The sequence below is a fragment of the Ranitomeya variabilis genome, chromosome 6 (assembly GCF_051348905.1).
Source record: "Ranitomeya variabilis isolate aRanVar5 chromosome 6, aRanVar5.hap1, whole genome shotgun sequence".
Lineage (NCBI taxonomy): Eukaryota > Metazoa > Chordata > Amphibia > Anura > Dendrobatidae > Ranitomeya > Ranitomeya variabilis.
In genome coordinates this window covers 367,012,655-367,025,395 of record NC_135237.1, presented here as the reverse complement: position 1 = coordinate 367,025,395, position 12,741 = coordinate 367,012,655, and the positions used below count along the sequence as shown (strand labels likewise).

Below are 12,741 nucleotides of genomic sequence, written 5' to 3'. Positions count from 1 at the left end.
TTAGCTCCCAGGTTTTTATTTTCACAAGGGTAACTGGAAAAATTGAAACAAAATAGTTGTGCAATTTGTCCTGAATACGCTGATACCCCATAGGTGGAGGAAAAACATTGTTTGGGCACATAGCAGGCCTTGGAAGGGAAGGATCACCGAATTGGGAATTGAGATCGGACGCCATGTCACTTATGGAGAGCCCCTGATGTACCTAAACAGTGGAAAGCCCCCACTAGTGACACAGTTTTGGAAACTAGGTTCCTTTGGGAACTTATCTAGATGTGAATTGAGCACTATGTGCTTCATAGAAGTTTATAACATAGAGCCAAGAAAATAAAAAAATAAATTTTTTCCACCAAAAGTTGTTGGTCAATTTGTCCTGAGCAGGCTGATACTCCATATGTGGGGTAAAACCACTGTTTGGGCACACGGCAGAGCTTGGAAGGGAAAGAACACCATTGGACTTTTTCAACGCAAAATTGGCTGGAATTTGGAACAGATGACATGTTGCGCTTGGAGAGCCCCTGATGTGCCTAAACAGTGGAGACCCCCCAAAAGTGACCCCATTTTGGAAACGACCCCCCCAAGGAATTTATCTAGATGTGTGGTGAGCACTTTGAACCCCAAGTGTTTCACAAAAAATTATAACGTTGAGTGTGCCTAACCTGTGGAAATGCCCCACAAGGGACCTCATTTTCTGTAAAGGACTGCAGAATATGTCGGCGCTATATAAATAAAGAGATGATTAACTGATCTACTGTTTTCTGTTATGTGAATTTTATAATGTGTTGGCACACATAAGTTGTGTAGAGTGCATCAGGTTGGTATATGTGAGTAGTGCAGAGTTCTTCAGGTTGGCAAACGTGAGTAGTGTAGTGTTCGCTAGGTTGGCATTTGTGAGTTGTGTAGAGTTTATCAGGTTGGCATATGTGAGTTGTGTAGTGTTTGTCAGGTTGGCATATGTGAATTGTGTCAGTCAGAAATGAATTTAGTAGTCCATGGATGTGTGGTACAGTCAGGGCCGGACTGGGACTAAAATTCAGCCCTGGCATTTGAAGTTACACAGGCCCACTTGTCACATGGTGACTGTATAATACCTTTGTACACTTGTAGGCAGGGCCGGTTTTAGGCAAAGTGGGGCCCTAGGCAAAGTTTAAAATGGGTCCCCAAATGCTAACATATTGCACATCACACAGAAGCCTTTCTGTTGTATTTACATGCACTGATCTCAGGCCGCTAAACAAGTTTGATCGACAATACTGAAGTTGTTCAACGCTTGTTTCCCGGCCTCTTTCCACCAGCTGAGGAATAATGATGAGACAGAACGATCACTAATAGATCACTAACAGATCACCATACAGTATCATGTTTTCAGCAGCACATCTACAGTTTACACTGGCAATGTGCTGCTGACAACAAGGCTTTTAGTTCCAGCAAAAACAATCCGAATATGCAGCATTTTACTTGTTTAGTAAAATACACCCCATAGTCCTCCATATATTATAATGTGCTCCATAGTCCTCCATATAGTATAATACACTCCCTATAGTCCTCCATATATTAAAATACACTGCTCAGTCCTCCACATAGTATAATACACTCCTCATAGTCCTCCATATAGCATAATACAATCCTCATAGTCCTCCATATAGCATAATACAATCCTCATAGTGCTCCATATAGTATAATGCACCGCCACAGTCATCCATGTAGTACAATTCACTTCCCATAGTATAATGCACCCCATAGTTCTTCATATAGTATAACGTATTCCCCATAGTCCTCGATACAGTATAATGCAGCCCACATATAGTATAATGCAGCCACCCCAGAGTATAATGCAGCCACCCCAGAGTATAATGCAGCCACCCCAGAGTATAATGCAGCCACCCCACAGAGTATAATGCAGCCACCCCAGATTATGTAACCCCCATAGAATATAATACAGCCCACCTCCCCATAATATATAATGTAGCCCCCCATAGAATATAATGCAGCCCCCCATAGTATATAACGCAGCCTCCCCCATAGAATATAATATACCCCCACAATAGTATATAACACAGCCACATAGTACATAACATGGCCTCCCCCATAGAATATAATATACTCCCCATAGTATATAGCAAAGCCCGCATATTATATAGCACAAACCGCATAGTATACAGCACAGCCTGCATACTATAGCACAGCTCGCGTAGTAGATCACACAGCAGTATTCAGCACAGACCACACAGTAGTATACAGCACAGACCACACAGTAGTATACAGCACAGACCACACAGTAGTATACAGCACAGCCCACAGAGTAATATATACAGCACAGCCCACAAAGTAATATATACAGCACAGCCCACAAAGTAATATATACAGCACAGCCCACAGAGAACTATATACAGCACAGCCCACAGAGAACAATATACAGCACAGCCCACAGAGAACTATATAAAGCACAGCCCAGAGTACTATATACAGCACAGCCCAGAGTACTATATACAGCACAGCCCAGAGTACTATATAAAGCACAGCCCAGAGAGTACTATATACAGCACAGCCCAGAGAGTACCTATATACAGCACAGCCCAGAGAGTACTATATACAGCACAGCCCAGAGAGTACTATATACAGCACAGCCCACAGAGTACTATACACAGCACAGCCCACAGAGTACTATATACAGCACAGCCCACAGAGTACTATATACAGCACAGCCCACAGAGTACTATATACAGCACAGCCCACAGAGTACTATATACAGCACAGCCCACAGAGTACTATATACAGCACAGCCCACAGAGTACTATATACAGCACAGCCCACAGAGTACTATATACAGCACAGCCCACAGAGTACTATATACAGCACAGCCCACAGAGAACTATATACAGCACACAGTAGTATACAGCACAGAGCACAGCCCACAGAGAACTATATACAGCCCACAGTAGTATACAGCACAGAGCACAGCCCAAAGAGAACTATATACAGCCCACAGTAGTATACAGCACAGAGCACAGCCCACAGAGAACTATATACAGCACAGAGCACAGCCCACAGAGAACTATATACAGCCCACAGTAGCATACAGCACAGAGCACAGCCCACAGATAACTATATACAGCCCACAGTAGTATACAGCACAGAGCACAGCCCACAGAGTACTATATACAGCCCACAGTAGTATACAGCACAGAGCACAGCCCATAGAGTACTATATACAGCCCACAGTAGTATACAGCACAGAGCACAGCCCAGAGAACTATATATAGCACACAGTAGTATACAGCACAGAGCACAGCCCACAGAGTACTATATATAGCACAGAGCACACAGTAGTATACAGCACAGAGCACAGCCCACAGAGAGCTATATACAGCCCACAGTAGTATACAGCACAGAGCACAGCCCACAGAGAGCTATATACAGCCCACAGCAGTATACAGCACAGAGCACAGCCCACAGAGTACTATATACAGCCCACAGTAGTATACAGCACAGAGCACAGCCCACAGAGTACTATATACAGCCCACAGTAGTATACAGCACAGAGCACAGCCCACAGAGTACTATATACAGCCCACAGTAGTATACAGCACAGAGCACAGCCCAGAGAACTATATATAGCACACAGTAGTATACAGCACAGAGTACAGCCCACAGAGTACTATATATAGCACAGAGCACACAGCAGTATACAGCACAGAGCACAGCCCACAGAGAGCTATATACAGCCCACAGTAGTATACAGCACAGAGCACAGCCCACAGAGAGCTATATACAGCCCACAGTAGTATACAGCACAGAGCACAGCCCAGAGAACTATATATAGCACACAGTAGTATACAGCACAGAGCACAGCCCACAGAGTACTATATACAGCCCACAGCAGTATACAGCACAGAGCACAGACCACAGAGTACTATATACAGCCCACAGCAGTATACAGCACAGAGCACAGCCCACAGAGTACTATATACAGCCCACAGCAGTATACAGCACAGAGCACAGCCCACAGAGTACTATATACAGCCCACAGCAGTATACAGCACAGAGCACAGCCCACAGAGTACTATATACAGCCCACAGTAGTATACAGCACAGAGCACAGCCCAGAGAACTATATATAGCACACAGTAGTATACAGCACAGAGCACAGCCCAGAGTACTATATATAGCACAGAGCACACAGTAGTATACAGCACAGAGCACAGCCCACAGAGAACTATATACAGCCCACAGTAGTATACAGCACAGAGCACAGCCCACAGAGAGCTATATACAGCCCACAGCAGTATACAGCACAGAGCACAGCCCACAGAGAGCTATATATAGCACAGAGCACACAGTAGTATACAGCACAGAGCACAGCCCACAGAGTACTATATACAGCCCACAGCAGTATACAGCACAGAGCACATCCCACAGAGTACTATATACAGCCCACAGCAGTATACAGCACAGAGCACAGCCCACAGAGTACTATATACAGCCCACAGTAGTATACAGCACAGAGCACAGCCCAGAGAACTATATATAGCACACAGTAGTATACAGCACAGAGCACAGCCCACAGAGTACTATATATAGCACAGAGCACACAGTAGTATACAGCACAGAGCACAGCCCAGAGAACTATATACAGCCCACAGTAGTATACAGCACAGAGCACAGCCCACAGAGAGCTATATACAGCCCACAGCAGTATACAGCACAGAGCACAGCCCACAGAGAGCTATATATAGCACAGAGCACACAGTAGTATACAGCACAGAGCACAGCCCACAGAGTACTATATACAGCCCACAGTGGTATACAGCACAGAGCACAGCCCACAGAGAACTATATACAGCCCACAGTAGTATACAGCACAGAGCACAGCCCACAGAGAACTATATACAGCCCACAGCAGTATACAGCACAGAGCACAGCCCACAGAGTACTATATATAGCACAGAGCACAGCCCAGAGAACTGTATATAGCACACAGTAGTATACAGCACAGAGCACAGCCCACAGAGTACTATATATAGCACAGAGCACACAGTAGTATACAGCACAGAGCACAGCCCACAGAGAACTATATACAGCCCACAGTAGTATACAGCACAGAGCACAGCCCACAGAGAGCTATATACAGCCCACAGCAGTATACAGCACAGAGCACAGCCCACAGAGAGCTATATATAGCACAGAGCACACAGTAGTATACAGCACAGAGCACAGCCCACAGAGTACTATATACAGCCCACAGTGGTATACAGCACAGAGCACAGCCCACAGATAACTATATACAGCACAGAGCACAGCCCACAGAGAACTATATACAGCCCACAGCAGTATACAGCACAGAGCACAGCCCACAGATAACTATATACAGCCCACAGCAGTATACAGCACAGAGCACAGCCCAGAGAACTATATACAGCCCACAGCAGTATACAGCACAGAGCACAGCCCACAGAGAACTATATACAGCCCACAGCAGTATACAGCACAGAGCACAGCCCAGAGAACTATATACAGCCCACAGTAGTATACAGCACAGAGCACAGCCCACAGATAACTATATACAGCCCACAGTAGTATACAGCACAGAGCACAGCCCACAGATAACTATATACAGCACAGAGCACAGCCCACAGAGAACTATATACAGCCCACAGCAGTATACAGCACAGAGCACAGCCCAGAGAACTATATACAGCCCACAGCAGTATACAGCACAGAGCACAGCCCACAGAGAACTATATACAGCCCACAGCAGTATACAGCACAGAGCACAGCCCACAGAGAACTATATACAGCCCACAGTAGTATACAGCACAGAGCACAGCCCACAGAGAACTATATACAGCCCACAGCAGTATACAGCACAGAGCACAGCCCACAGAGTACTATATATAGCACAGAGCACAGCCCAGAGAACTGTATATAGCACACAGTAGTATACAGCACAGAGCACAGCCCACAGAGTACTATATATAGCACAGAGCACACAGTAGTATACAGCACAGAGCACAGCCCACAGAGAACTATATACAGCCCACAGTAGTATACAGCACAGAGCACAGCCCACAGAGAGCTATATACAGCCCACAGCAGTATACAGCACAGAGCACAGCCCACAGAGAGCTATATATAGCACAGAGCACACAGTAGTATACAGCACAGAGCACAGCCCACAGAGTACTATATACAGCCCACAGTGGTATACAGCACAGAGCACAGCCCACAGATAACTATATACAGCACAGAGCACAGCCCACAGAGAACTATATACAGCCCACAGCAGTATACAGCACAGAGCACAGCCCACAGATAACTATATACAGCCCACAGCAGTATACAGCACAGAGCACAGCCCAGAGAACTATATACAGCCCACAGCAGTATACAGCACAGAGCACAGCCCACAGAGAACTATATACAGCCCACAGCAGTATACAGCACAGAGCACAGCCCAGAGAACTATATACAGCCCACAGTAGTATACAGCACAGAGCACAGCCCACAGATAACTATATACAGCCCACAGTAGTATACAGCACAGAGCACAGCCCACAGATAACTATATACAGCACAGAGCACAGCCCACAGAGAACTATATACAGCCCACAGCAGTATACAGCACAGAGCACAGCCCAGAGAACTATATACAGCCCACAGCAGTATACAGCACAGAGCACAGCCCACAGATAACTATATACAGCCCACAGCAGTATACAGCACAGAGCACAGCCCAGAGAGAACTATATACAGCCCACAGTGGTATACAGCACAGAGCACAGCCCACAGAGAACTATATACAGCCCACAGCAGTATACAGCACAGAGCACAGCCCACAGAGAGCTATATACAGCCCACAGCAGTATACAGCACAGAGCACAGCCCACAGAGAACTATATACAGCCCACATCTCTTCTCTTCCTCCCCTCACCTCCTCCGAGAATGGCCCCACAGTCCAGAAAAAAAAAAAACTCTCCTCACCTCTCCTCGTGCCCAGCGTTGCTTCCTGGTTCCTGCTCCTGTCTCAGCAGCTGCAGTCTGCCCGGGACACAGCAGGTGCGCGATGATATGACATCATCGCGCACCCGCAGTGTCAGAGGCAGAGCGGGGAATGATGGGAGAGGAGCGTCTGTAGACGCTCTCCTCCATCATTGTATTCAACTGTAGTTGAATGCGACGGCGGGGGCGGCGGATTGAGCGGCCCACCACTGGCACCGGCCCTTCTGGCATTTGCCAGAAGTGCCCTATGGCCAGTCCGGCCCTGGGTACAGTCTTTCATGCACAGAAATACACGGTTTGTTGGGGCAGATGTCGCATCGATAAGTGATGGCCTTGCGTATCCCCCTTCTGTAACACACCCGGCACCTGTTTTATGACCTTACTTATTCAGGGTTTGAATACTTATGACCATGTGATATTTCAGTTTTTCTTTTTTAATAAATATGCAACAATTTCTAAATTTCTGTTTTTTTTCCAGTCAAGATGGGGTGCAGAGTGTACATTAAGGCTGGATTAACAGTACGTTCTGGCATGACGCGGTGTAATGCAGCCCGTTAACGCTGCCATTGAGCTCCATTTTGGGCGCATTGCTAGCGCACGCCCATAATGGGCGTGCACTAGTGATGTGCCGTCATTGACTGACGTACCCTGGGACGCGGGCTGCAGTGTTTCCAGGTCCATCACCGCTAGCGCAGATAGAGCATCTGCTAGCTCTGGCGATGGCAAGTCTGCACTTGCGTTAACCCAGCCCGTTTAACGCATGTGTTGAACGGGCTGCATTAACGCAATGTGAACCTACCTTATGAGAAAAAAAATGAACTTTTTTTAATTTACCAAATGACTGCAATGAAACAGATTGAAAAATTGAAAGGGGTCTGAATACTTTCTGTACCCACTGTATGTCCCAGGTCAATAAGACCCAGGTCATAGGGACGTATGAATACGTCCAAGGTGGGAAAGGGGTTAATGAGAAAACACACTAGCTATTGTTTATAAAAATTTGCCTAAAAGTGAAGGTTACTTCCCTATTAATTGTCTTCAAATATATTGAAACAAAATATATTTTTATTAATTAGAAGTAATATATTTTTATTTATCAGTATAAATTAGCTAGGGTTAAGCTTTGAGATAAAAAAAAATTATCAAAAGAGAGAAATCTCTAAGGAGATGTGAAGAACTGAGCTGTGTCGAGCAATCTGATATGCAATTGATTTGCATTCACAGACTCTCCATGAAACTGATAGCTTGGTGTATCTGATATCGGTTGGAGGTAAGGAAATGCTTATTTGGGAAGCGCGGATCAGTATCTTTGATAGAAACTCTAAGGCATAGAAGAGTGTAAGATGGGTGCAAATACTATTCATACTTGTGCAGTGACGGCTGTCATTCACCATTTAGTGTATGTGAATTGTACTTAACATTTCCCCATATCTTGGACTATAGAATCTTTTTCACTCCACCCAACAAATAACCTTTTCATGTGTCTTTATCTTCTATAGCGTGGGGCAGACGGCGAATATTCTCCTACATATCACACCTGTTGAAGTTGCCAGTCTGAAAGATGGAATCAACTTCCTGAGGAATAAGGACACAGGGAAGAATTTTATTATATTTAAAAATGGTGAAGATTTGCGGGCATGTAAAAATTTATGCAAACATCAAGGTGGAACATTCATAAAAGATATTGAAGACCTGGACAGCAGGTATTATTGGTACCATCACAGCTTTAAAAAGTTATATTATTTATTTGTTTAGATAAAAAAGGAAGATGCGGATCATGAAGATGCAAATTAGCAATTATATGTTACCTGTAGTTTATCGACACAGAGGAAATAAGTGGCTGGGTCAGAAAAAATGTCAGTACCTGTTAAAAGCACTCATAATAGGTGATGCATAAGGCACCAGGCACATAGATAAATTACATTTTATCTCTGAGTTCTTTGTTTTTATGTCATTTGTAGGCTACCTTCACACTCATACTTTCATGACAATTTTTAAGGGGAAAATGTGCATGTAAAAATGCATTGTTATACCATTATTTTCAGCGTTTAGTGTTTTTTTTTTATAAATATTCCTTTTTACTATCTGCGGTTTTTGGTAACTTTTTTTTTCAATTGTTTTTTCAATGTTTTCACATTTCAAATCACGTAACTGAAATTCTTAATATCACATGATTTGTTAAAAAAAATGCAACACAAAATACAAGTCAACTGTGTTGTTTTACTTTCTCAAATATTTTTTTGGGCTATTTGTGCCATTTTGGGGCTAGTCACTGCTCAATATGATGCTGGGCACTTCTCATGGACTTACCATGAGGCAGGAATGTGGCGCTAGTCACTTCTCTATGTGACACTTGTCAGTACTCAGGGATGTACCGTGAGGCAGGATTGTGAAGAGGTCAGGGGGCAATACTAAGAGGGCTCATAATAGACTAAGGGAAAGGACAAAATCATAGTCAGGTAACAGTTCAAGGCCAGAGTATCAGGAAGGTAGCGCTTCAAGACAAAGGGGTAAGACAAATGGATAGTTAAAGGTAAATCCAATGTTGGAAACTGAGATCTGAAAACAACAAAGAGCACAGACCAAACACACACACCACTTAAGGAAAGCTACAATTGTAAAAGATGTGATAATTGTAAGATTGCTAAATAGTCCGATAATCACAAAGAATGGATGACCCCTGGTGGAGATCCCACAGACCCAGCCAGATAGGATGGCTGAGCTGTCAATCACAATACTCATACTTCTGCCTCAGATTGGGCGGTAGAGCTGTCACTCACAATCTTGACAGCTCAGCTAGCCCTCTATCCCATAGGGCAGCAGAGCTGTAATTCACAGTGTCCATAGGACACTGTGTGGAATCGTGAGAGCTTTGTTCTCTATAAGTTTTGTTACATATTTTGTTACATATCCACCACCCTCGGATCCTTCAGACGGAACGTGAAAACCCATCTCTTCAGTAAAGCCTACAGCCTGCAATAACCATTCTGCCACCTCATCAACCACCCGAGCTGCCGCCTCACCACCACCAGAGCTGCTGCACCCCCGACCTTCTGTCAAGGACAGGGTCCTCTCCCCTCTGTACCAGTCTGTCATCGTAAATTTGTTTACTATAAACGATATCTATAACCCTGTATGTAACCCCTTCTCATGTACAGCACCATGGAATTAATGATGCTATATTAATAAATAAATAATAATAATTTTTTAAGCTGCCTATCTCTTTTAAGTCCTTATTGATTTTTTAATTACTAATGATCATTAATAAAATGGCTGGGAGTCCCAATAATAAAACTTAACTTTTAAATACTCCATTAAAAATATTATTTGATTTTTAAGTTCATGTGGAAAAGATAAAAAATATTGTAAATTCAAACACTTGTTAGATATCAGGACTATTATGCTGGTACATGGCATATAAAGTGCTTAGATTGGCATGGGGCAATATTCTGGTTTATTGGCCAAATAATTATTAGTGCCTAACTAACAGCATTAAGTTAAACTTCATGCAGACAATGAAGGCACCCCGCTAACATGTTTCACTGCAGCAATATCTTAATCAGGGAAAGAAGCAACATGATTAATCTTCTGCCACGGTGAAATATGTTGGAGGGACACCTTCAGTGTGTGCAATCAATTTAAAAGTGACAGTGGGAATCAGAAGTCACCTGTACTCAACATAGGTGTGTGCTTATATGATAAAAAAAACTAACAACATGCAGAACTTATTATAATAAGTTTATAATGTAGATATAGTCAAAAGGCATTTACAGTAGGTATTTGGAAGGCAGTTTGGTTTTCAGCCTTTGAGTTAAAAGGTGAGAGACACAATTTAGAATCAGATTTACGTGTAGCAAAGTCTTTGTTGAGTTTTTGGGTATTGTGAATAAAACAGCATACATTTTTATTATATATTTTTTTGAAAATTAATTTACAATGTGTTTTATCCATTGCCATTATAATACATTATTAAAAATAAACTGCACATTAATATTTCTACTATTAGTGACTTGTTATATGGACAAATAGATATATCTAATATATAATTGCCTAGAATACTACTTCCTGCAATTTGTGCCAACTTCCGTGGCTTTGTCCGGAGCTAATGTACGGAGATAATGTTCGGAGCTAATGTCCGGAGCTAATGTCCGGAGCTAATGTCCGGAGCTAATGTCCGGAGATTAATTGCCTAGAATACTACTTCCTGCAATTTGTGCCAACTTCCGTGGCTTTGTCCGGAGCTAATGTACGGAGATAATGTCCGGAGCTAATGTCCGGAGCTAATGTCCGGAGATAAGTGACGTCACCAGTGTCCTACACCCAGGCAGAGCACAGGGGCCCCAGTCAGCATATGGGGCCCCAGGCAGAGCACAGTGGCCCCAGGCAGAGCACAGGGGCTCCAGGCAGCATATGGGGCCCCAGGCAGAGCACAGTGGTCCCAGGTAGAGCACAGGGGCCCCAGGCAGCCTATGGGGCCCCAGGCAGAGCACAGGGGCCCCAGGCAGCATATGGGGCCCCAGGCAGAGCACAGGGGCCCCAGGCAGCATATGGGGCCCCAGGCAGAGCACAGTGGCCCCAGGCAGAGCACAGGGGCCCCAGGCAGCATATGGGGCCCCAGGCAGAGCACAGTGGTCCCAGGCAGAGCACAGGGGCCCCAGGCAGCCTATGGCGCCCCAGGCAGAGCACAGTGGCCCCAGGCAGAACATGGGGCCCCAGGCAGAGCACAGGGGCCCCAGGCAGAGCACAGGGGCCCCAGGCAGCATATGGGGCCCCAGGCAGAGCACAGGGGCCCCAGGCAGAACATGGGGCCCCAGGCAGAGCACAGGGGCCCCAGGCAGAGCACAGGGGCCCCAGGCAGCATATGGGGCCCCAGGCAGAGCACAGGGGCCCCAGGCAGCATATGGGGCCCAGGCAGAGCACAGTGGCCCCAGGCAGAGCACAGGGGCCCCAGGCAGCATATGGGGCCCAAGCAGAGCACAGTGGTCCCAGGCAGAGCACAGGGGCCCCAGGCAGCCTATGGGGCCCCAGGCAGAGCACAGTGGCCCCAGGCAGAACATGGGGCCCCAGGCAGAGCACAGGGGCCCCAGGCAGAGCACAGGGGCCCCAGGCAGCATATGGGGCCCCAGGCAGAGCACAGGGGCCCCAGGCAGCATATGGGGCCCCAGGCAGAGCACAGGGGCCCCAGGCAGCATATGGGGCCCCAGGCAGAGCACAGTGGCCCCAGGCAGAGCACAGTGGCCCCAGGCAGCATATGGGGCCCCAGGCAGAGCACAGGGGCCCCAGGCAGAGCACAGGGGCCCCAGGCAGCATATGGGGCCCCAGGCAGAGCACAGTGGCCCCAGGCAGAGCACAGTGGCCCCAGGCAGCATATGGGGCCCCAGGCAGAGCACAGTGGCTCCAGGCAGAACATGGGGCCCCAGGCAGAGCACAGGGGCCCCAGGCAGAGCACAGGGGCCCCAGGCAGCATATGGGGCCCCAGGCAGAGCACAGTGGCCCCAGGCAGAGCACAGGGGCCCCAGGCAGCATATTGGGCCCCAGGCAGAGCACAGTCGTCCCAGGCAGAGCACAGGGGCCCCAGGCAGCATATGGGGCCCCAGGCAGAGCACAGGGGCCCCAGGCAGCATATGGGGCCCCAGGCAGAGCACAGTGGCCCCAGGCAGAGCACAGGGGCCCCAGACAGCATATGGGGCCCCAGGCAGAGCACAGTGGCCCCAGGCAGAGCACAGGGGCCCCAGGCAGAACATG

The 12,741-nt window shown here is 46.6% G+C and overlaps 1 protein-coding gene across 1 annotated transcript in view; it reads left to right on the top strand.

The window, feature by feature from the left end:
* Nucleotides 1-12,741, top strand: part of LOC143782505 (cytidine monophosphate-N-acetylneuraminic acid hydroxylase-like) — a 357,809-nt gene that overhangs the window by 67,802 nt on the left and 277,266 nt on the right. The window contains exon 2 of the mRNA XM_077270001.1: nt 8,496-8,699. Within this exon, the coding sequence (XP_077126116.1) occupies nt 8,496-8,699 (204 nt within the window). The remainder of the gene's footprint in view (nt 1-8,495; nt 8,700-12,741) is intronic.